General features: G+C 40.9%; 1 protein-coding gene across 1 annotated transcript; it reads left to right on the top strand.

The window, feature by feature from the left end:
- The first annotated feature begins 428 nt into the window (after positions 1–428).
- MARCKS (myristoylated alanine rich protein kinase C substrate) lies at positions 429–5687 on the top strand. Its single transcript, XM_054022435.1, has 2 exons — positions 429–908; positions 2725–5687. Exons 1-2 carry the CDS (start codon positions 810–812, stop codon positions 3466–3468), a joined length of 843 nt encoding a protein of 280 aa, XP_053878410.1. The 5' UTR covers positions 429–809; the 3' UTR covers positions 3469–5687.
- The last annotated feature ends 19275 nt before the right edge of the window (positions 5688–24962 follow it).

Raw genomic sequence — 24962 nt, 5'->3', positions numbered from 1 at the left:
CACAGTATCTGTTGATCTTCTACAGCAGAGGGTGGAGGAGGGGAAAGAGGATGAAATCACAAACACACAAGTCAAACCATTGTCTCTAATTTAACACAGAAGCAAATGGGGGAGAGAGACAGAGACACACAAACAGAGCCACTGCAAGTCAAATGAAATCCCCTTACAGTGTTAATTCACCTCCGAAAAGAAAGGGCAATAAACCCATGCATCATAATTTTAAGTGAAGAAAAAGGAGTGCATGCATTTTTCCATTACTTTATTTATTTTCGGGGTATTAATTATCAGTCAAAGGCTGATTTCAAATTATTGCAATCGCGGCTCCATTGTTCGCTCCAATTGGAAGCCCCACCCCCTCCTTTGTCTGGCGGCGCCGTGATTGGTCGGCGACGGGCGGGGGGTTGCCGTCAGCGCTCGGAAAGCCCATTCATCTGTGCACTTGGGCGTTGGACTCCGCATCTTATTAGCAACCAGGGAGATTTCTCCATTTTCCCCTTGTCTACAGTACGGCTACAAATCTGGGATTTTTTTATTACTTCTTTTTACTAAACTTGGGCTCTTTTTTTTTTTACTCGACTTTTTTCCCTCCTTTTCCCCCCTTTCTCCTGTGCTGCTGCTTTTTGATCTCTTCAACTTAATTTTTTAAAAAGGAGTGCATATAAATCGGTTCTGTTCTCTCTTCTCTTTCCCCCCCCTCTGGTGTGTGTGTGTGTGTTGCTGCTGCTGCTCGCCCAGTATTTATACCAATCCAACGCTCTTTGTTTCCCCTCCTTTTGGATCTCTTGAGTTTCTTTGTTGAATAAGACAGCATGGGTGCCCAGTTCTCCAAGACCGCTGCAAAAGGCGACGCCGTTGCTGAGAAACCTGGGGAAGCAGTGGCTGCATCTCCTTCCAAGGCGAATGGACAGGTAACCCCCCCCCAACCTACCCGATTTTTTTTTTAAGGCAAAACTTGGACTTTTTTTTTCTTGCATCCTGTTTAATTTTTCCTCCCCCTTCGAGGTGCCTTGGGCATATTAGATGGAGAATATGGCCAAAGCTTTTATCTTGAAAACTTAATGCAAAGGAATGGCTTTTTCACTGTTTTATTGGGGGGGGGGGGAGGGGGGAAGGGTTCTATAGACCCGATTTTTTTTAATGGAGTGAAGCAGATAAAAATCACTGGTGCGTTATTTGAATGGGGTGCAAGCTGCTAGTAAACTGAGGAATGTGATACTGGGTTGGCTTTTCTGTCCATTCAATCTCCTCCGTGCGTTAGCTTTTTCTCCTGAAGACGTTTGTCTGTGACTAGCCAAAAAATGCCCCGATGGAAGGTGGATTGGTAGATAGTAGTATGAAATTTGCTCTCTGCGGTGCAAACTGGCAGGGGTGAGGTTAGGGGAGGGAAGTGGCATGCCCAGGGGTACTCTGTTGGGGAGAGTGCTGTGCGTCTGGGAGATGGCTGGCTGGAGAAGGGAAGGGGCAGCGAAGCACGCTCTTCTCCATATTGTTGCATGCCTGCCTCGCCCCTACTCCTCTACGGATCTGGGCTCAACCTACGATTTAAACCATGGGGGGGCTGACTTGCTCTGGGAGGCTTTTCGCGTCACTCTGCCTGTTTCAACACAGTCTGGACTTGGGGGGATGGGGGTGACTCTTGGCGTTGCACTAACGTGACCCTCGTCTCTGCCTTCCCCGCCCCCCGTGCAACAGGGGTAGCGGCGCTGGGCGCACCGCCTGGGCTGCGCTAGAGTCCAGTGGCGCCTGCATCTAAACACCGGGCACCCCCGCCACGCCTCGGAGCAGCTGCTGCTGGAGCCAGCCGGACTCCGTCGTCCTCCGGAGAGGCTTTAGACTCGTTAAAAATGCAAATACAGCGAGAGGCGGGGGCGCCTCTTAACCAGCCAGCAGGGGGAGGGAAGCCACGTCTTTATTTTGATTTTTTTTTTTTTTTTTTTTGCTGGCTGAAGGGGGCGGGGGATGGGGGCGTGAAACGGACGCAAGGACCGAGGCGAGCTTTGTTAGCCTTTCTCCTCAGCTGCGCTGCTGCTGGACAAGGCGTGCGTGAGCCCCGCAGCCCGCCAGCTGCTCTCCTCTTCTTCCCTGCCCCCTCCTCTCCGGCCTTCTCCAGCCCGGCTCTGCAAGCTGGAGTCACATTGCCCTCTGCTGGCGGAGAACCGCTGTCCCGCCTTAGTCCCGCCGGAGCTGCGATGATGGGAGGGTGGGAGGGGTAGCTCACTGCCCTGCAGTGCCTTGCTGATGCGTTGGCTTTTTCAACCACCCAGGAGTCCCCAGCGTACCTTAAGAAAGCGGGCGGGGGCGTGGCTTGGTTCTGCATTTCCAGTGCAGCACCAATGGACTGCGCTCCCGAAGCCTGGGCTGGGGAGAAGGCAGGGATTTGAATTTTGAAAATGCTCAGTGCTGCCTTCTTCTCTCGAGAGGAGCAATGGCGAGTCTGCTCATTGCAACTGCTGGCTTATGACCCCCCCCCCCCCGTTTCTGCAGTTAATCACTTGATCTGATCATATCCTCTGACTGGTATAATTGTTCAAATCATGCCCTAGTATTGGCATAAAATGGCAAGTATTCTTAAAACAGTCCGTAGTGTCTGATCCATCCAATTTTGTCTACCTGCAGACTCTGGTTAAGGGAAATGAACTGTTACCCGTCAGCTGACCCTATTGAGCTTGGGATATGGCTGAGAAGCAGATCTTTCTCCAATAACACTGAGTTGTTTTCTTCCAGGAAAATGGCCATGTAAAGGTGAATGGCGATGCCTCTCCAGCAGCTGCTGAGGCAGGCAAGGAGGAGGTCCAAGCAAATGGCAGTGCACCTGCTGAAGAGACAGCGAAGGAAGAGCAAGCCTCTTCTGAGCCTGCCTCTGAGAAGGAGGGAACAGAAGCAGAGAGTACTGAGCCAGCCTCGCCTGCTGAGGGAGAGCCCTCCTCGAAGGCAGAGGAGGGAGCTACCCCTTCTTCCAGCAATGAGACCCCGAAAAAAAAAAAGAAGCGCTTTTCCTTCAAAAAGTCCTTTAAGCTAAGTGGCTTCTCCTTTAAAAAGAACAAAAAGGAGGCTGGGGAAGGAGCAGAGAACGAAGGTGCAGCTGCCTCCGCAGAGGGAGGGAAAGATGAAGCAGCTACTGCCCCAGAAGCGACAAGCAATGAGGAGGGTAAACCTGCCCAGGAGGAGTCCTGTGCTGCTGCAGCTAGTGGCACAGAGGAAACAAAGGAGGAGACTGGTGACTCTCAGGAAGCAAAATCAGAAGAGACTGCACCAGAGAAGCCTGCGGGAGAAGAGGCCAAGCCTGTTGAAGAGCAAAAGCCTGAGGATAAACCAGAAGAGGCACCAGCTGCCTCTGCCCCTAGTGCTACAACTGAGGCCACCTCAACTGAACAAGAGGCCCCCAAAGTAGAAGAGGCAGCACTTCCTACACAGGAAGCCCCATCTGAGTCTAGTCCAGAAGCCCCACCAGCTGAATCGGCAGAGTAAACATGGCAATTTTGAGATAATCGAAGAACTTTTCTCCCCCTGTTTGTTTGTTGGAGTGGTGCCAGGTACTGGTTTTGGAGAACTTGTCTACAACCAGGGATTGATTTAAAAGATGTCTTTCTCTTTTTTTCTCTCCCCACAGATCCCATCTCAAATAATTCTGTTACCACCATTCCAACAGGTAGAGGGGAGACTAAACACCTCCCTCTGCCTTGTTCCTTTTTTTTTCTTTTTTTGCATCAGTATTAATGTTTTTGCATACTTTGCATCTTTTATTCAAAATGTAAACTTTCTTTGTCAATCTATGGACATGCCCATATATGAAGGAGATGGGTGGGGTCAATAAGGGATATCAAATGAAGTGATAGGGGCCACAATGAGGAATTAGTGATGCACATAATTGCCAAGAGAATGTGCCACAAGAAACGATGTAAGGGGTTAGTCTTTTTTAAAAGAAAGTTATTACAATGTATTTTGTGAGGCAGATGTTCTATAAGGTTTACAACACTACAAGTCTTGACTAAGAAGGAAAGGAAAAAAATCAATACCCAGAAAAAAAGATCATAGTCTTAGGAATTCATTTAAACCATAGGAACTTTTCACTTATCTCATGTTAGCTGTACCAGTCAGTGATTAAGTAGAAATACAAGTTGTATAGGCTTTATTGTTTATTGCTGGTTTATGACCTTAATAAAGTGTAATTATGTATTACCAGCAGGGTGTTTTTAACTGTGACTATTGTATAAAAACAAATCTTGATATCCAGAAGCACATGAAGTTTGCAACTCTTTCCACCCTGCCCATTTTTGTAAAACTGCAGTCATCTTGGACCTTTTAAACACAAATTTTAAACTCAATCAAGCTGTGATAAGTGGAATGGTTACTGTTTATACTGTGGTATGTTTTTGATTACAGCAGACAATGCTTTCTTTTCCAGTTGTCTTTGAAAATAAAAGAAAACTCTTCAGATGCAATGGTTTTTGTGTAGCATCTTGTCTATCATGTTTTTGTAAATACTGGAGAAGCTTTGACCAATTTGACTTAGAGATGGAATGTAACTTTGCTTACAAAAATTGCTATTAAACTCCTGCTTAAGGTGTTCTAATTTTCTGTGAGCACACTAAAAGCGAAAAATAAATGTGAATAAAATGTATAATTTGGTTGTGTTTCTTTTATGGATCCTCTGACAGCTATAAATGGACTAGCAAGTGTGGCTTAAACTTGCATAGAGAAGGATCTTGTGTGCCATTAATGCTATCTTTAGAAGTGGTTTAGAATTTTGGATTCAGTAATATTCCAAGTCTTTATTATGAAGAAATTTATAAGCAATATCTCCAGATGGCTTATGGCATCTGCTTTTTTGAACAAAAGACTGGAAGCCAATCTGAGAACATGATGGCATAGTAAGACTGCCGTTGCCCAGGTTCCATCTTGGTTTAAGACCAGTTGTATACAGCAGACTCAATTCCTACCTCTTAAAGTTAATATTTGACTTGGATTATATTGGGTAGGGTGTTTAGAATATGGTCTTAGGCCAAACTTTTCTAAACTGGTTGCCTAAAATTAGGCACTGAAATAAATGGTCCATTTGTTTTGTTATGCCACTTCTACTTGTCTAGTTTTAGACAACCAGGTTGAAATATATGTAGCGTAAAAACATTTGTGTTTTCTTGCAGTCTGCTGAGCATTTAAAAGCAATATTTTTCTCAAACATGTTACTCCCTATTACAAATGAGTTACAAAGGGGATTGCTAAATTTGTCTATAAAAATAGTCACTTGGTGCTTGCCTTTAATTGTTTGGATGTTTGGCTAATTTCCAACATATTGCTCAGGGCATGTTATGCCTTAATAAAACAGTAGGCTTATGTAAAAGTAGTAGTGGTGTTCAGAGGGTGGAAATTGATTCAAGAAACTTTCTCCTAAGTTTATAGGAGAAAGTTTAGTATTACACTTCCATCAATTTTCAGCAGAAGCTTTCTTTGGAAGTAATTATGATTCATTTTATGAGAAAATGGCACATTAGCACCTGGTTCCCAAAAGAACTGAATTAACTGCAATGGATTCCTGCTGAATGCATACTTATTTTTATTCAGCTGTCTACCATTTTAATTTTGGCTTGTATGTACACTAGTTACCCTGGTATTTCTCTATAGTTTTAGATATGTATTGAATATTATGCTGTAATGGCCATGGGATGAAATAAATGGATGTAAAATGAGATCCTCCACACCAGTGTCATTCTTGGAGTACATCTATTGAAGGTGTTCATTTTATAACCATTTTACTCAGGGTTTTTATAATATGGTTGTTTTTTAAAAAAAAAAAAAAAAAAAAAAAAAACTGTTCAAGACATTTGATGTCTTGGCCCTATATTCAGTCATTTTTTTTTTAATACATTCATTTATATTTAAATCCAAGTATTTTGTTTTTAGAAAAGTCTGAGGTGTTTTTTTATTTTTATTTTATTGTCAAGTTGTCAGGAAGAACCAAATCACTGAGTTCCCTTCACAGAGCAATAGTCAATACTTGGTGAATGTGGTTTTTAAACTGTTTACCAAGAAAGCAGTTTATTACTGTGTAACTATTGCGATGTTTCAATTAAAAATGTTAATATTGCTCTTCAGTAATAGCTACTGTAACTGTTTCATTGCAGTTCAAATCCATTTGAAATCTTGAAATTTAGATACCTTTTTGAGACTTGCAAGAGCTGTTGGAAACATATTCTGACATAGTTAAACAGTTCTATTAGGCTAAATTACAATGCTTTTTTCTTAGGCAAAATTCTTACTAAAATCAGCTTTGCTTGAACAAGGACTTCAAGATTCAGCCCCTTACATTTCTTATTGGATTAAGATGAGTGGGCTTTCTTACTCATGGTTAAAAACTCATTACCAAAACCCCCTTCAAATTCTAATGTCATGTCTAAGCTGCATTTTAAAGTCTCCATAATAGCAACATTTCTAGTGAAGTGATCCAAGTTGAGTATTTATCCCCAGTTCATGAATGGGAAAGTGTAATGACTTAATTCATTTGATTTCACATAAAATAAAACAGGTGGGAGGGAGGGAAGAAATGTAATTTAAGCTGTGTCCTCCATTAGAGTAGGTCCATCTTCCTATGTAAATGTATACAATTGTTTTCTGGAAATCAGTAATGCTCATAAACATTTCTGCTGTTGCACTTAGGCCCTCACTAAAAAACCCTCCTCCTATAGGTTGTAAACATTCTCTTAAGTTTATGCCTTCATTCTGTGAGGGGGAAGATTTGTTTCCAAACGGTTTAAAGGCAAAAACTTTAATAACAGGCTTATTCTAAATGGCTGTTCTGGAAGTAAAACTCAAGTAGCATTCTAAGTTCAACAAAGGTTTTATTTTTGAAGTGAGGTATTTTTTACAGCCCTGCTTTTAACTTGAGAATACAACTGTAGGCTTGACTGCTGCCCTTATAATAACACCTCCAAGCAATAGTAACCGAATTCAGTGCATAGTAACATGTACTGCAGTGAGGGTGGCAAAATGTCCTCTTTCAAGATCCACAATTCAAATGTTGGTTGAAAATCAATTTTTAAGAGATTGAGTACTATGAATTTCGTATACGAGTATGCAGTCATTGGAAGCAGCTTTGCTGTAGGTTATGACTATTTTTTACCACTTAATTCATCAAGGTAGAATGGAGTATATTTTAGTTTTATGAAGTAGGCAGCAGGTGGAAATAGTATGTTTTTTATAATGAACGGTAGGCAGAAGGGTTGACGTGTTGATCACCTACAGTTCAAAGGAGTTCACCTAATTAGTGTGAACTCTTGCAGCTATAAGTAGTCTAAATGGAACATGCTTGGTGGAATATGCAGCTCAGTGTACCTTGAAAAAGTAATTTAGGAGGTGGTGCTACTGGCTACTACAGGTGGTCCAACCTTTTTGGTCCTATGGGACAGATGCTAGTGGCGGGGCACCTCTGGACCACATACAGAAATACATGTTCCAAAAATGGCAGCCTCCGTGCAGTGTGACATCATGAGCACTGTGGAGGATGCTATTTTATAGACCAGATCTGCAACTGGGGAGGGTGGAAGTGTTTGGGGGCTGCATGAAACTGGCCTGTAAGCCACCATTGGACCACCCATAGGTCATTGCTGCAGTTAATGTCATATCTGCATTAGCTAGCCTTTGGAGAAGTTAAGGTGGCACTGCACTATGAATATCCAGTGGCTGTTCATATTTGAAGATCTGAAAAAGGCAGCTCTAGCATGAACAGTTTACCCAGACAACTGTTTCTTCTTAGTCAAGTGGCAAAGCAATTAGCTACAGATATCTGTGTGGTACAGCTGCAGGATAAAAAGGCACATAAAGTTTGAACAGAAGAGAACCTAAAGCCTGTTAAAGCGCAGAACTGGGAGTCAGGAGATTTGGGTTTTTCCATTTCCTGGGTCTGCTGTGTGAAAATGAGCAAGAGGCTTCACGTCAAAGTGCCTGTGATAATATGGGGATAATGATAACGAACAAGGGTGATGTGAAGGTTAATCTTTTCAGAATGCTTTGAAATCCTGTTACAGAAGGTACTATAAATATTATTTATACAGTTTTTACTCCATCTTCATGTTAAGGGATAACATGACTGGCCAGAACAGGACTTTTCTATTAAACTACCATGTAGTAAAGACACAAATATGATCCATGGAAGATCAGCTCCCTAAGCTTAAATAGAACTTTAAAGAGGTCAAATCATTACTCAGGCAAAATGGATATAGGAGACAATGACAATTTTGCCTAAGAAACGCAGATTCAGTGTAATTTTCCTAGAGGAAAGCTTAACAGTTTTAGCAAGAGAGGGGTTGCAACCTGCAGAAGTGAGGTATTAAAGTTACTAGGGTTAGCTATTATATCACTTATCCCAGACCTCACTTAAGTTATCACATATCTCTGTGTATGAGTGGAGCTAACTTGGAAACAGAAAATTCCTGTTCTTCTTTGAACCTACTGAGTGACACGGGCACCATTTTTTTTTCTTGCACTGTGGTGGGGTTGTGAATGCATTCCACGCCAATTTTTATTTATTTTCTTCCTCAGTCCCTTACACTCACTCACATGGCTGTGCATGTCCTAGCCTCCACCTGAGGAGAGCTAGAAAAGTGGAGCCCATTTTGGAGCCCATCAGTACAGTTTCTTAAAGCCTTTTTCACACTACATCAGACACCTTGATAACAATATACGTTTAATACATGTTGCTAGTGTGGATGTAGAGACAGTGTGAACGGAGGTTTGTTTTTGATAACTGCACTAGCCAAATGATGCTATAGACAAAAAAGTTCATAGCTTAATTTTTATAACATAGTTCTTGGGGAGGGGGGTATGTTAATACATTGGTCAGGAAAGTCATGCTAGATCAGTGGTTGCAATAACTGCAAAAAGTGACTCTTGCTAGCATAAACCAATTTAGTTAGCTCGGTGCAAATTGTGTGTAGACCAGGCTAAGCATTTACATTTGATAACTGAAAAGATACTCTGAAAAGGTAATTTATAGGATCCAGGAAACAAAGTCCATTTAGTAACTGACGGTTAATAGTAGGCTTCCCTTTGGAAGAGAGAGCACTTTGATACACAAAGGTAAAAGGTACACAAAGCCTTTGAAGAAAACTAGATTTCCCTCTGATTAAGCAGCTAGAACCAGAGTAGAAAAGAGAAACCATAATTTGTTAGGCATGAAGCCACCGCTTTTTCTCTAGGAAAACTACAATTTTAATACAAGACACAGAGCCTCCTCTACAATGCCTATTTGAAGCCCATTAGAAAGTAAGTGCAGAAGCAAAATCCAAAATTGACTAAGATTAAGAAAAATATTTGGACCAGACAGTTGCTTTACCAGTTTATGTAATTCAGGAGCCTGTTAGAAAGCTTTGGTAAATACTGCCTTTTCAAGTAAATTGGGCACCAAATAAAGTCCACTAGGTATCTCTCCATAATCTTACACAGTGGTATAACAATGGGATAGAAATTATAAAAGATAAATGAACAAGAGTGTTTTTCCCCCTATAGTGAATAGAGGAACTGGGTCCCATTCTTATGTCTTTTCAACACTCTATATACAAGTTCAGTTCCTAATCAAAGTCCAGGTGGAAAACTTGCAAAAATAGAGAAAAGAACACTTCCTAAACCCTTTGAAACTATTTCTATGGATACTGCTGCAGATTAGTAGAATTTTGTTTTAACATCTCACCATCTGAACTTCTGGCTGTTTAATACCCCAGATTACTGAATGCTGGATAGAGATAAAGTATTATTGGAATGTCAAATAAAGGTATAATAATTTACAGGTAGGATTTTCCAAAGCACTCATTGTTGGCCTAATTCTTCTCTGCTTTTAAAAATCCCACCCTAAATAGTTCTAGAGCTAAAATAAAAATTAAATTTGTGTTAATAGATATATACCAGCACATCTTGGCATTCATATAATATGTGAGAAAATGATTCTATGTGAGTAAATTGACAAACCGTGACACACACAACCAAAGCAGTGACATTAAATGGGCAATTTCACACGCTGCTGTTACAAGGCCATTTGGTAAGGAAAATGAAAATTTACACTCATTCCTACAACAGGACCAGGGGTGAAGGTTAGAACCGGCATCTGGGGTCACAAGACACTGCCAGATATTCCTATATTTTTCCCTGTGTTAAATGAATTTAGTGCTTGACAATGCTGTAGACTAAAGTACAGTATCTTAAAAAAAAACAACCCTATAATAACTTGCCAGAGCAATTAGGTATATTTTACATAAAATAAGTTAAATTTTAATAAATTGCTGATATTTAATTGAATCTAACCTTCTAAAATAGAATGTCTAGAAATTCCCTCCAAAATTATATACTTTCTTGCCTATATGCTACCGGTGTAGAGAGAAGTGACACCATATTATTTCAGGATTATAGGTGAAACCACCAATTTTATTGTAAAGCTAGGGAAAGTCACCTTTCCAAAGACAGAGCAGCATTGTCAACACTCCCCTCCAGTCCAAAAGGAAGGAGTTCAAGTCTACCCAGTCTGTTGTTTAGAATCCCCAAAGTAAACATGATATAATCTAAAGAAGCTTGAAGAAGGACTTCTGACTTCATAGCACTTATGTTATACCAAAGCTATGATAGTCACTTAAACCCAGATTTAGGCATTGATCTGCTCAACATTGCAATGCCTAAACTAATTAAAGAACCTAAGGCTCAGTCTACACTTAACATTTAGGTTGATATAGCTACAGTGCTGAGGGGTGTGAAAAATCCACACACCTAGGCTGACATAGCTATGGCACCCAACACCCAGTATCGACACAGCAAGATAAACAGAAGAATGCTTCTGTCAACCTAGCTATCATCACTTGGGGAGGTGGAGCGCCTATTGTGTAGACACACCCTAAGTCTCATTTTTCAAAATGACTAAGGGTACGTCTACACAGCAGAAAAAAACAACAACAAAAACCAACAAACCCACAGTGCAAGTCTTGGAGCCTGGGCCAACTGACTTGGGCTCACGCAGCAAGGCTAAAAATAGCAGGGTAGACATTTGGGCTCTGGCCCAGGCTCTGAGACTCGGTGAAGGGGGAGGGACTTAGAGCCTGGGCCCAAACCCGAATGTCTACACTGCTATTTTTAGTTCTGCAGTGCTAGTTCAAGTCAGTTGATCCAGGTTTGGAGACTACTGCCATGGGTTATTTTGTTTGTTTGTTTGTTTTGCTGTGTAGGTGTATGCTTAGGCATGTAGGCGTGTAGATCCTATTGAAAATCATTCTTTAGAAGTTTGTCCCATAAAAAACTTCTTTATAATTCACTTACTATGTATATTCCAGAGCAACCAAGTGCAGGAAGTATCATTTATGGCTCTAAATATGGGAGATGCCAAAGAGGTCCTGGGATTTCAGGAGAAATAATATAGTTGTTTATATTTGTGGCATGGCTGGGATGAGGAGCACAGGTAGCCGGAGTTACCCTGTTTAAGAAGAAGCAACTGGTTCAAATTTCACAGCTTAGTGCAAAGCATAACAAGGGTATCACCGGAGGAAGACTTGAATGCTAGACATTTCCCATGGCATGGAGCAGAGATGCAAAGGGGTGATGGGCGGACCAGTTGCAAGTGAGATTCTTACATCTTGAATCGACTCATTGGAATATTCACATTGTAATGATGAGATAGTTTAAAAATGAAGATAATAAATCAGTGAATGGTGGTCAGATCCCCAATTCTTAAAGCGGATTAATGGTGAGGGTGTGGTAGTGGAAGGCAACTGAACACTGGCTCATCTGAAAGGGTTGGCTCTGAAACCAGCCTAGTCATCTCCACTCTCTTAAAAGTGATTATTTGAAAATACCTATATTATTGTAGTGTCCCAAACGCCCAAATCAACTGTAAGGCCTTATTTTGCTGGCTGCTGCAGAAGCACAGAAAACAGACAATCCCTGCCCTGGATGGCTTGCAATCTGAATGCAGAAAGGTCAGTCTATTTCACTTCCTACTATTGTTAAAGTCACCAGTTCCTGTTTGTGTTATAGCTTGATTGTGATTTAGAGGGGGTTCTGCTATCCATTTCCATTTTTTTAAGCACTATGTGAGACTGGCTTGCACCTTTCTTTTCATACCTAATGCTGCTTATCTTCATAAAGGTTGAACCATGATCCAAAAGACTGTATCATCAGAGTTACTCAGTGCATGGATAGCCATGGATGTTTTCATAGATTCAACAGTGATGAACATGATAGAAACAGATAAGATTAAATTGGAATTGGCCATTGAGGGGAAACCCTTAAAATGAAGGGGGAAAAAAACACGTTATTGAAAGCTCTTTAGTGACACTATGAGGCCACTTTGATGTAACGCAATTGAAATAAATTTTACTTTTAAATCTGTCTGCTTCACACACTATCAATCAGAAATTAATATGATCAGTGTTTTTTGTTTATTTTGGTTCAGAGGGATTCTTTTGTATGTAGAGATATAACCTTTCCTTTTTAGAAAAATGTTTTAGCTACCTGATGATGATACAATCAGTTGATTGAAAGATGTAGTATTAAAAAGGTACATGTTGGAAGGTGAGATTTTTCCTCTCTTTTTTTCCTGATTAAAAAGGTGTTTTAAGGATCTAATTGGTTCCCTGAAAAATTTTCACCCTTAGCCGTGAACAGTAATGTCTAGTCTGGTGAGTTCAAGTTATGCTTTTTCTCTGACACATGCTTGCTTTAAATATCTATTCTAACCAACACATTATAAAAAGCAACAGAATTTGCTGGGGACACAACTGAAGTTGCTTCAGACACAACTACTCAACCCCTCTACAACTGAACTGAAGATGTAACATGATTTGGGGTTTTAAAAGGATACTATCAAGGCATTTTTCATGTTATAGATATCAAAGTCATCCCTGAGCTGCATTTGGCTTATCAGGCTGAAATGATTAAGGCACCTCAGTTTCCATAGCCAATGATACACAATGGAACGATGTGGCTAGCACCATCTTTGACTCCCTAACCTAATGGATTAGGTACCCATTTGCATCTAAGTGGCCTTTCTGTGTGAGATCAAGTGAAATGCAAACCCATGACCCTGGGATTGTAGATGAGCACCAAAACTACTCAGCCACCATGCCGTATGTGTGTGTATATATATAGCTGTTGTAAAAGCTTCCTGGAAATATGAAAGTGAATTTTTTTTATAAACATGCTTTCTCAGCTATTTATTATGCATACATGACCTTTAGTTTGTTAGACTGTTGCCACACTAGGCTTTTCAGCCATATCTGATAATCAAGCATGGAACATAGCTATCCTCACTGCTCCATTTCACGTGATATTGAAAATGATGGTCCCACCTGTTTAGACAATTAGCTGAGTTAGACACTGGTTCTAGCAAACCATACTGGACTCTGACAGAATGGTCTTATCCATAGTAACAATTTTAAGAAATTCTCCCACCACCGCTCTTGCACCACTAAGATAAAGTTCCTCTGATGCTAGCAATGGTAGGAGTGGTAGTGTAGGCTGTCTGATGGCATTTCTACCACCATGTTTTGTCTAAGCCTGCTCTAGTGGTAAAAATGCTGGTGGCTGATGTATATTAATCCTTTCGGTTTTGTTACTATAATTGGAGAGCAACAGGGGAGCATTTTCCTAAAATTGTCATGATTGGCTGTGCCTATCAGCCCTTGAGGTATTTAGCATGCTTTGCTGCAAAGTGTGTTGGAGTTGTCTATCCACAACAGTGGGACACTTTTGTAGAGGGAGCATGAAGAGCTATGTTTGACACACATTGTTTAACAAAGCTGAAAATCTTAAAGTAAACACAATATCAGGTCAGGGATTTTTAATAATCTCCAGGTGACAGACATTTTTCCCCACCAGAAAAAGAAAGACAGTCAGAAAGAATTTGCTTTGAAAATAAATCACATATATAAAGAACTATACTTTGCAAAAAAAAAAAAAAGAACATACGAAAAATGTGGGCTACATGTAGGGCCTGTTTCTCTGAGGGGAAATTCTACATTTGGTGGAAGGAAGAATTTTTTCTCTGGCAGGTTGATTTTAAAAATAACCAGCAGCAATTTAAAGCTGCTTCTAGGTTTGGACTCTAAGAGTAAATGCCTGGGAAATGGATTAGAGGGGAAAAGGCAGGTGAGGCAGTGAAAGGTACATTTATCACATAGCTGTGCAATTTATTGCATGGCTGTCACCTACACACATATATGTAGATAAGCCATATCTGCTTTATAAAAACAATAAAATGCTGAAGTATATCTAAAGAAAGGGAGAAGAGCAGTGGGGAGGAAGCATAGTTTGGACTGGTGATTCAAAGTGGTTCGAACTATCTGTGTGTCTACACACACCCAGAGAGCAGATCAGGGCAACTGAGGCAGAAGGTCCCAGAAACATCCAATTGAAATTTTCCTGAAACTTTATAGAAAGTGAGTATTATGGGTAAGCAGTTTTGCATGTCTCACATAATCATAACTTGAGAGCTGAGCCAATCACAACTGAAGGGTAAGGAGGCTATAAATAGAGGAGCTGAAGAAAGTTCTATATACTTGGGTAATCAATGCAAGACCAAGAGAGGTGTTTGCTGTCAGCCGGATCTCAGCACCTGTAACATTTTAGCTACAGATTTCTTATCTGACTACAGGCTGATGAGAGCAAGTCACCTATTAACTAAACAACTGAAAGTTGCCAGCATTAAGGAGATATCAGACTTTTGCTGACAAGACTAGCACTTAGATTTCTGACTGAGATGCTGTCCTTTCCTTTCAAGCCCTGAAGAAATTCAGGTGACACATACTACATTTTAGGTCACATTACAGACTGAGAAATCATCTCAGAAAGAAGATCAGAGGGGAAAGAATGTGTTTGAATGTGTTCAATAAAATACAGAAGTGTTAGTGCTATGCTAAAACACTATGTTGTAATGCAGATGTTAAAAAAACAATCATGAACGTGTGTAACAATTGCAACAGAGTTGTGGAATTCTGTATAGGAAGAAACATTAGTAGATTTACTATCTAATGGTTGTGGTTTAAAAAGTTATGTTAGAAATATTTAAAATATTATTTACAATGTGTTTGTGTGCATCAGATGTCAATGCTTGTATCCTAAGCAATTGTGTAGTATTCTCTGACACCTACATTCAGGGTTCTGACTCTCCTATGCTTTCCAAGAAGTCCCGAAAGGACAGAAATTCTTCAGCAAAAGTTAAACTGAGGTGCAGGAAAGGTTATCTAATAGTAGTTGTACATAATTTACCTTGTCACCTGTTCCATATACACATACCATTAATAGTGCCAGATTTGGTTCTTGAGTGTGCTCATTCATGTAGCTAACTTGGAACAATGAGGAACCCCAAACATACATCAAAGGATGGAATTTGGCAATAAGAAATTTGATTTTAGCACTATTATAAAATGTTAATATAATTTATTATTTTAATATGGTCACAGGTAGAATCCCTGACCAAGACTGGGGCCCCATTGTGCTAGGAACTGAATATACACATAGCATGAGCCAATCCCTGCTTTACAGAGCCTTAATCTAAAAAGACAAGATGGATAAAAGTATTGGAGAATACAAGTGTTATCACCCTCATTTACAGAGATGGAATTAACGCTATGCTATGAATATCACCTCAGTCATTTACAGGTTGAGATCAAACCAAATGTCTCTCATTCAAACAAAAATGTCTGCCAGAAAGTCAACCATCTAGAACAGTCTACAATCTATCTGTAGTAAAGGTGGTATATAGCTGAGTATTGTTACAGCCGATATTCACTAACATGCTGAAAGTCAGAGAGGACAAATCAGAGTTAGAAACTCATGGGCAAAGACAAGCAAGTACTTATAATCCCCTTTTGAGACCTCCCTTCCAGGAGGGTCCTCAACCACTGAAGAACAGTTCCATTCACCTCAGAATCCTTAATCAGAAGTACATGTGCAGCTCTACACGGAAAAAGTATTAACATACACATTAACTGAGGAAGGTCTCTCTTTTTGAGGAACACTGTCTTACTGTTGTATTAGGTGTTCCACAGCATATATAACCGTATATCTAGGAGGGTGTATAGTACTCAGTTTGGTGTTCTCCCCTAATTAATAACTCAGTAGTCACCTATGCATAATCTATCCTATTTGGGAAGGATGCGAACAATTATCTTTGTACATCACATTTGATTAATTGCAGGAGTGTCAGCACTCTTGCCTTGGGTTTGGGGGAACTGCTGTGAATTCGCACATTCGACAAACAGTAGCACACTATTTATATCTGTTCAGTGCATGGATTAAAAATCCACTGGTCTCTGTTTTATGTCATCCTGATCAGTGGGCAGGCATACACTTTTGGATTGAACAGCTATGACTCTGTGTAAACATGATTGTTTCCACACAAAACCCCATAGCTGAATAAGTAGTGTGTCCACAAACATTCATATGAACAGAAACTGGTCATCTGAATGAACTCAAAACAATCAAAAGGAGCACAAATACTGCCAAATCCAATCACAAGAAGTTAGATGTAGCAAACGAGCTAATGAACATGTTTTCCCATTACTTGATCAGCTCTGTTTATTACAAAACCTCTTAAAAACATACTTCAGGAGTGGATATTAGACACATATGGGGGGGAGAGAAATCATCTACTTATATTTTCATATAATTATTTTCATGTTTGAATTATTTACTTTAGTCAGCAAAAATTACTCATGGAAATTTGCGTAAGGTTATTTTGCCCCACTGAGCTATTTAGCAGGAAACACCTTTGAACCACAGAAATACATTTGCTTATATTTTCAGGGGTGTCAAATGAATAGCTAGCTGATTCGGGTGAACACATAACAATAATTCTGTCTTTCTTCAGTGGCTCAAAATTCTTAATTTATCCACCAACACCAGCTTCCACTTAAAGTAATGACAGAGAACATAAGAATGGACATACTGGGTCAGATCAATAGTCCATCTAACCCAGTACTGTCTCTGACAGTGGCCAGTACTGGAGCTTCTTGGGGACTCTACAGAACAGTGCAGTTAGAGTGATCCACCTTGTTTTCCCTTCCTGACTTCTGGCAGTCAGAAGTAGGGTTGCCCCAAATATGGAAATGCACCCCTGACCATCTTGGCTAGTAGCCATTGGTGGACCTATCGTCTGTGAATTTATCTAATTTTTTTTGGATCCCATTCATACTTTTGGCCAGCACAAAATCCCATGGCAGTGAATTCCAAAGGATAATTGTACTTTGTGTGAGAAAAAATACTTCCTCTTGTTTGTATTAAACATGCTGCCTTTAATTTCATCAGGTGACCCATAATTTTCCTATTGTGGGAAAAGGTAAACACTTCTCTATTTACTTTTCCCACGCCATTCATGATTTTACAGCTCTATATCACATCCCTTCCCCCACCCCAATCATCTCTTTTCCAAGCTGAACAGCCCTAATCTTTTTAGTTTCGTCTTGTATGGAAGCTGTTCCATACCCTGGATCATCTTTGTTGCCCTTCTCTGAACCTTTTCCAGTTTCACTATATCCTTTTAGAGATGGGACGACCAGAACTGCACACAGTATCCAAGGAGAGGGCACACTATGAATTTATATAGTGGCATATTAATATTTTCTGTCCAACTCCTAGTGGTTCCTAACCTTTGGTAGCCGTTTTGGACCACTGCTGAGCATTGAGCTGAAGTTTTCAGAGAAATATCCATGATGACTCCAAGATTTGTTTCTTGAGTGGTAACAGTAACAGTTAATTTAGAATCCATCATTTGTCAAGAACAAATCATGTCAAACCAACCTAATAGCCTTCTTTGACAGGGTAACACGACTTGTGGATAGAGGGGAAGCGGTAGATGTGGTACATCTGGACTTTGGTAATGCTTTTATTACTATCTCGCATGACCTTCTCCGTCAACAGTGTAACATTGTAGCAAAAAAAGCAAACATCATTCTAGGATGTCTTAGCAGGAGCGTTGTAAGCAAGAGATAAGAAGAAATTCTTCTCCTCTATCTGCGCTGATATGGCCTCAACTGGAGTACTATGTCCAGTTCTGGATACCACATTTCAGGAAAGACAGAGAAATTGGAGAAAGTCCAGAGAAGAGCAACAAAAATGATTAAAGGTCTAGAAAACATGACCTGTGAGGAAAAATTGGGCTTGTTTAGTCTGGAGAAAAGAAGACTGAGAGGGGACATAACAACAGTTTTCAAGTACTACATAAAAGGTTGTTACAAGGAGGAGGGAAAAAAATTATTCTCCTTAACCTTTGAGCATAGGACAAGAAGCAGTAGGCTTAAATTGCAGCAAGGACAGTTTAGTTTGGACATTAGGAAAAACTTCCTAACGGTCAGGGTAGTTAAGCACTGGAATAAATTGTCCAGGAAGGTCGTGGAATCTCCATCATTGGAGATTTTTAAGAGCAGGTTATACAAACACCTGTGCAGGGATGGTCTAGATAATACTTAGTCCTGCCTTAAGTGCAAGGGACTGGATTAGATGACTTCTCGAGGTCTCTTCCTGTCCTACAATTCTATGATTATGGATGGGTAGTTGGGATTATTTTTTCCATTGTAGATTACTTATCAATGTTGAATTTCATCTGCCATTTTGTTTCCCAGTCACCCAGTTTTGTAAGATCCCCCTGTAACTCTTCACAGCCAACTTTGAACTTAAATATCTTGAATAACTTTTGTTTGCAGTTAGTGTAGCCATATTGGTCCAGGATATGAGAGGGGCAAGGTAGATGAGGTAATGTTTATTGGATCAACTTCAGCTGGTGGAATGTACAAGCTTTCAAGCTACACAAAGTTCTTCAGGGTTGCTTCCCCGCTTCCTTCCCTCGACCAGAAGAAGAGTTCTATGTAGTTCAACAGCTATTACTTTCCTCCAGCAGAATTTGGTCCAATAAACACTATTACTTCACCCACCTTGTGTTTCTTGTAATTTTCCATCATGTGCAAACTTTGACACCTCACCGTTAACCCCCTTTTCCATATCATTCCATCCATCCATCCAATTAACAAATGGAAATCTGTGCCTCAGAAATGAGGCCATCTGGGGCAGAGGACCAGGAAATGTTGATCAACACTGATCCCAGTAGAGATCCCTGGGGGACACCACTATTTACCTCTCTCCATTCTGAAAACTGTCCATTTATTCCTACTCTTTCTTTCCTGTCTTTTAACCAGTTACTGATCCATGAGAGGACCTTCCCTCCTATTCCATGACTACTTATATCCTTCAGAGCAGTGGTGGGGTTAGGCACCCACACCCTGTGACACTGCACCCCATATTCTTCATAGTGATATGATGATGATATGATTATAGCATAATTGTGATGTTTATAAGGCAGGGAGTGACATCATTGGTTGTTCTTCACTCTTCACATAAGAAGACACCTGGAAACCCCTCAGGAACAAAGACTGAACTAGGGGAAGTGCTAGACCCAGACTAAAGGAATTTCTAGCCTGTGAATGAAAGACCTGGGGATTCCAAGCTGTAAAGCAAGTGCAGCATGTCCCTTAAGAATCTGCAGCCTGCTTGTATCATCAGCCAGGGTGAGAATTTGCTAATTCATATCCTATCTTTCTAGTATCTTAGACTGAGTTTGTGTTTTTTGTTTTACTGGGTAAGCGCTTAAAATCTAACTTATTTTTGCTTTATCTAAACCAGTGAGTTTGGAGTGAAGTGTGTGGGAATCTTAGCTCAGATGGGCTGTTGCATATCCCTCTCCACACTGGGGGGGGGGGAGGGGGAGAGGCATGAACTCTATGAGCTTACATTATACAGTTCTCTGTGCAACGCCAGTGGGTATAATTTTAGGTTTATGCTCCAGAAGGGGTGTATGCCTGGGGAACTGAGAGTTATCTTGGCTTTAGCCTTTCGACTGTTGGTTTGTGCAGTGGTTAGTCAGAGAGCCTGCATGTAACTGCAACTGGGTGCATCTCTACCTGTGTGTATGCAGGTAGAAGTGTAAGACCAGGAGCATGTCTGCAGCTTGTCACAGCAGCAGAGTGTGAGAGGGAGCCCAGGCTGATGGATCAGAGGGCTCAGTAGTACCCCAGTTCCAGGTGGCACCCCAGGGGAACCCATCACACACATCCCATGCAATGCACTACAGCATTCAGGGCATGATTAAAAAAACAAACAAAACAAAACAAAAAACACAGCACTGAGTGAAGTAGCTAAGTCAATTTAATTTTTAAATTTTCATCAGGCCTAAGTCTTGCAGCCTCTCTCTTTCCCCAAACAAACAATACCAGTGTCCTTGGCAGTAGTCATCCCTTTCCTTATCACAAAGTCTATGACAATGAAGAAGAGAAGCTGGAATAGAATGCCCCTCCATGTCTCCGCTCTCTGTCCTGATGCAGCACACAAACTCTTCACACAAAGCTTTTTATCCAATTCACAATCTTTGCTGGACTCTTCTAGAGGGCTTTGCTGTGGATACTATCAAATGCTTTTGTAAAATCAAGCAAGTCCCTTCTCAAGAAGCAGAGCTGTGGAGTCCAGTGGGGTTAGGGTGCATTTTCAGAGCTGGGGGTGCCAGGCCTCCCTTATCTGAGCCCCCAACCTATGTATCCCCCTCCTCATAACCTCCTCCCCTCACTCCAGCCCCAGACCCTCTCCTCCTATTCCTCACACACCTCTCTCCTCCCAGAGGCATTCACATGTCTAATTTCCCTCCCATGGACTTTTATTACATTCCACCCAAAAAAAATTGTCACTCACAAATTATACCGACCTCCACACCCTGAGTCCAAAACTCCTTTTGTCTTATGTGGTCATAGTGGGCATAAGTCTGTGATTAACTTATCTTTAGTTATGTTAAAGTGAAGGGCGAGTTCAAGGCCATCCAGAAACCTGTGATCCATCCAATCATTAGTACCTCACAATTTAACAGTACAAGGCAGTGGAAGGAAACAGTGTGTGTGTGTGTGTGGCGGGGGGAGGGGCGGGGTGTTGAAAGCCTGTACAAAACTCAGGCCTGGTCTACACTACAGAGTAAGGCATCTTATGTCGACCTAACTCTATAAGTGTCTACACTAAAATGTAGCTCCCACCAATGTAAGTCGCCCATTACACCAACTTAATAACTCCACCTCCATGAGATGCATAGCACTTAAGTCAATGTAGTTAGGTTGAGACAGTGTCAGTGTAGACACTGCATTACTTACACTGAGGACAGGTCTACACTATAGCCGGGATTGACGCTCTGAGATCGATCCACTGGCAAGCAATTTAGCAGCTCTAGAGAATTTAGCGGTTCTTAGATTGACTTAGTTTTATAGTGTAGACTTGCCCTCAGGAAACACTGGGTCAAATGACTCCAAATTTGGACTAACATTACCCCCACATCCCATGAGACACACCAAATTTCAAAGCAATCTGATTAACCATTAGAGTTTTAGAGCATTTACAAGGGTCAAATTTAAAGCATATAAAATAGCAGGAATGGAAACCCTCTAGCCTTTTTCCTGTATTGGCACATGTGCTCTGTAGGAAATGTACATTTTCTTAAATGCAGTTCTCAATTTGGGTCCTCCAAAGATTTAGTGGGTGCTGACCAATTTGAGACCATTTTGAGCCACATCACATCAATAGCTTGATCTCTAGCTCCATGAAAAAACAAAAACAAAAAAACCCACACTCCACCAGAAACTTTTTTAAATGGTTATTTTCCCCAGCTTATCATCTCTGGAATCCTTAGTTCATATGACCTAAAATCTGGGTCACTAAACCTTACATGCACCCTCCTGTGGTGCACCAAATTTAAAAGAAATCCAACTACACATGTCAATTTTAACCTTTAAACAGATGTCTTGATGCAGCCTTAATTATAGTGGCACTATCATTCTGCTCTAAAGAAAACAATTGAACTGGACATTGTATGGATTAACAAGCTAGTGATATAAACCAAACACCTTTCAAAGTGCAAAAGGGGTCAGTGGATGTCTAGAATACCTGATTTATCAGTAAAATTGACAAAAATTGTGCTTGATATTTCTTTCAAATAAACCAAAACCTTTAAAAAACAACAACAACAACAACCACCACCCTAAAATGAACGAGACCTCCTGAGGTCTCTTCCAACCCTTATCTTTTATGATTCTATGATGAGTCATTTATGAAAAAAATAAATTGGGAATATTTTTCAGTGATAACTACAACAGCCATAAGACCTTTCTATTGCTGTTTAATTCTTTAGCTCCTTTTGTTTTTAGTGTTGTCTAAATGAAGACTTAGAGGGAATGTCTTGTCTATAAAACATCCAGAAATCTTTACTAAGGCTTTTAACTTTTGTTGTGCTGATCACAGAACACTATCTATGCGGAAGTGAAACTGTAATATGGAAAATTCATAACATTCTGTCCGCACAGATTAGGAAGCATCAGCAGAAACTGATTTTAGTTCCTTTTTTAAATACATGTTTTTTTTCCCCAAACCACACTTTCTACGCCCCCACTTAAAAACACTGAACTATTTTCTGCTGTCAGTTACATCCACTCAGCAAATGGGTTTATACACATGTAACAGCATATAAGATATCTTATGGGGCTTGATTTTCAAGAAGTCCTGAGCACCGTCTTCTGAAAATCAAGCCCCTTTAAACATATCTCAAGTTGAGCACCCCAAAAATGGAGGCACTCAAAATCACTAGTTACCTTTGAAAATGTAAGCCAGAAGGTCTGGCTTGTCCTCTGAATGGAGTTTACATCATTGAAAATCAGGAATGCAAGGGTGAATCAGGCTCTTAGGACAAGGGAAAACAAAAACACCAAAATGGGATTTGTTGCTAAAGATGATATAACTATTGATATTTTTATTGTACAATAATAAAATGTAGTGTCTAACAAGTTTGAATAAAAATGTATACAATACAACTCTGACCTTTGAAGTGTAGATACTGTCATTCTTTCATTATGCTAAAATGAGTAAGTAATGTGCTTATGAGTTATTAGGTCTTGTGATACAGAAAATCTACTGAAGTAATTACCCTTCCCCAGAGAGGTATTGAATTTTATTAACATTTTAGATATTAAGGGAACAACACAGCAAAAGGAATTTTATGTGATGCTTTGAAAACTGTGTGCATAAGAGCCAAGCAATCAACAAATTAACAGCTTTACTGACACAAATACTCACTGGACTCCAACTCTATCAGTCTCCCCACATTGGACATTCTAGAAGGGGGAGGGTCAAACCTTTCTGATTTCTAATTATGTAAAGCTTAACAAGCCAAAGCAGTCAAACTGTCTCCCTCCATACAGGATATATGACAGCTCACAAAGTAATAAGGACTTCGCTCCATTATTTTGAAGAGCATACTTATAATTTATAAGCAACAAAATCTAAAGGGAGCTATAACGGTGTTCTTCTCACATAAAAAACAACAACTAGAGCATAAATTATAAATGGAGGGTGTTTAAAAAAAAAAGAATTACAGATAAAAGGTGTTATCTAAGCCAGAAAAAAAACAGTGGGTCAGATGCTGGGGTGCTCTATGATAGATTAGTCTCATTTCCCTTGTGTAATTACACCTAGTCTAGCCAGCCAATGGCGTCATCCAGGGGGAGCCTCATATATGGGTTTTATTCCACTAGTGCAGATGGCATAGACCAGCTGGATCAACCCTAGTGAAACCCTGCTTATATAATGGCACCTTGAGACAGTTAGCCAGTGTCACAATCTGTCAGGATCTGGCCTAATGGCTGGCTGGCCCAAGATAAGGGGAGTGGCACCTGTAGAAGAGTGGTGTGTGCCCCACGGTGGCTGGGCGTGGCATAGCAAATCTTTCCTCTCTAGCACTCTCTATCGACAGTAGCTCCAGTTCTGTGGTAGCCTTTTTACGACTTAGTCCTCTTGTCAGGGCTTATTTTAGTTCTACCCCTTCCAGGGAAACAGGAAGTCCAACAAATAATAATCGTTCCAATCCTTATATTTGGTCTTTAGCACCAACTCCTGGCCCCATGATCCTCCCACCCTTCTCTCCAGGTTTTAAATCATCCTTATCCAACTACATCAGGGTGGCTTCATGTACCTTCCCAGTAGCTGGTCAGGTATTCTTCAGACCTTTTCCCCAGGCCCTTTGTAACAAACAACGCCTCCCAGGGCTTCCCCCCCCAGAGGTCTGGTTCCTGCCTTGCATCAGGATCAGTCACAGGAACTTTCTCCAATCCTGTGTCTTCCAGGTATTCCACCACCCCTCCCCACCCCACTCCCCGTTGGTTTCCCCTTTGCCCTGCAGGAGCCTTTCTGCAGTTTTCCCACAATTCTCTCCAGTTTCTGCTATCAAGAGAGAGACTGCAGAGTTCTTCCCTGTCTCCCTGCAGCCCCTCAGACTTCATTCGAAACACCTCTGAGGCTTTACCATCACTGCCTTTTAGGCTTTACTACCTCTGGTTCTGAACAACCTGCCTCTGACACTATGCTTCACTGCCCCCTGCCTCTGAGGCTTGCTGCTAGCTCAGGACCTCCTGGTTCTGACTCCGGCTCCAGGCTTCTACTCCCTTTAGCCCAAGAGAGGAAACACCTAGTTATCTCTCTGCTGGGTCTCCTCTCTGGCCTTTTTTCCATTATCTGTGCTCCATCCCTCATGAAGACCCAGTTCCTACCGAGCTGGGTTTGATCACCAATTATGCCTAACACTCCCTTCAAGTGTCACCAAGTGGTCTAATTGGGCTCAGGCTCCTGTTAACACATGGTTAGTTAGTGAGGGGTTTATACACCCCATGATAGCACCATAGCCTGCCCATCACCCACAGGAGAGGGCTCACTACTGAATATGGGCCCAACCCACTCTCATTAAAGTCCATGGAAAGACTATTGATTTTCATGGGAAATGAATCAAGAACATATAAGGCTGTCAATACTAGAGATTGGCCAGTAAAAAGTGGGTTTTCAGATTTTGTACAGTCAGTGAGGAAAACTCTTCAGTTTATGAGGAAATGCCCTTTGATTAGCTGCCTTCTCCCTTTACCTGCTTCCTGGGA

The sequence above is a fragment of the Malaclemys terrapin genome, chromosome 3 (assembly GCF_027887155.1).
Source record: "Malaclemys terrapin pileata isolate rMalTer1 chromosome 3, rMalTer1.hap1, whole genome shotgun sequence".
Classification (NCBI taxonomy): Eukaryota; Metazoa; Chordata; order Testudines; family Emydidae; genus Malaclemys; species Malaclemys terrapin.
Note: the sequence above shows the minus strand (reverse complement) of the source record. Positions and strands in the feature narration are given on the sequence as shown.

Excerpts from the sequence above, each read along its gene's own strand:
- MARCKS (XM_054022435.1), top strand. The coding sequence starts at position 810 with ATGGGTGCCCAGTTCTCCAAGACCGCTGCAAAAGGCGACGCCGTTGCT. Across the intron at positions 909-2,724 it reads CTTCCAAGGCGAATGGACAG|GAAAATGGCCATGTAAAGGT; the intron begins GTAACCCCCCCC and ends GTTTTCTTCCAG.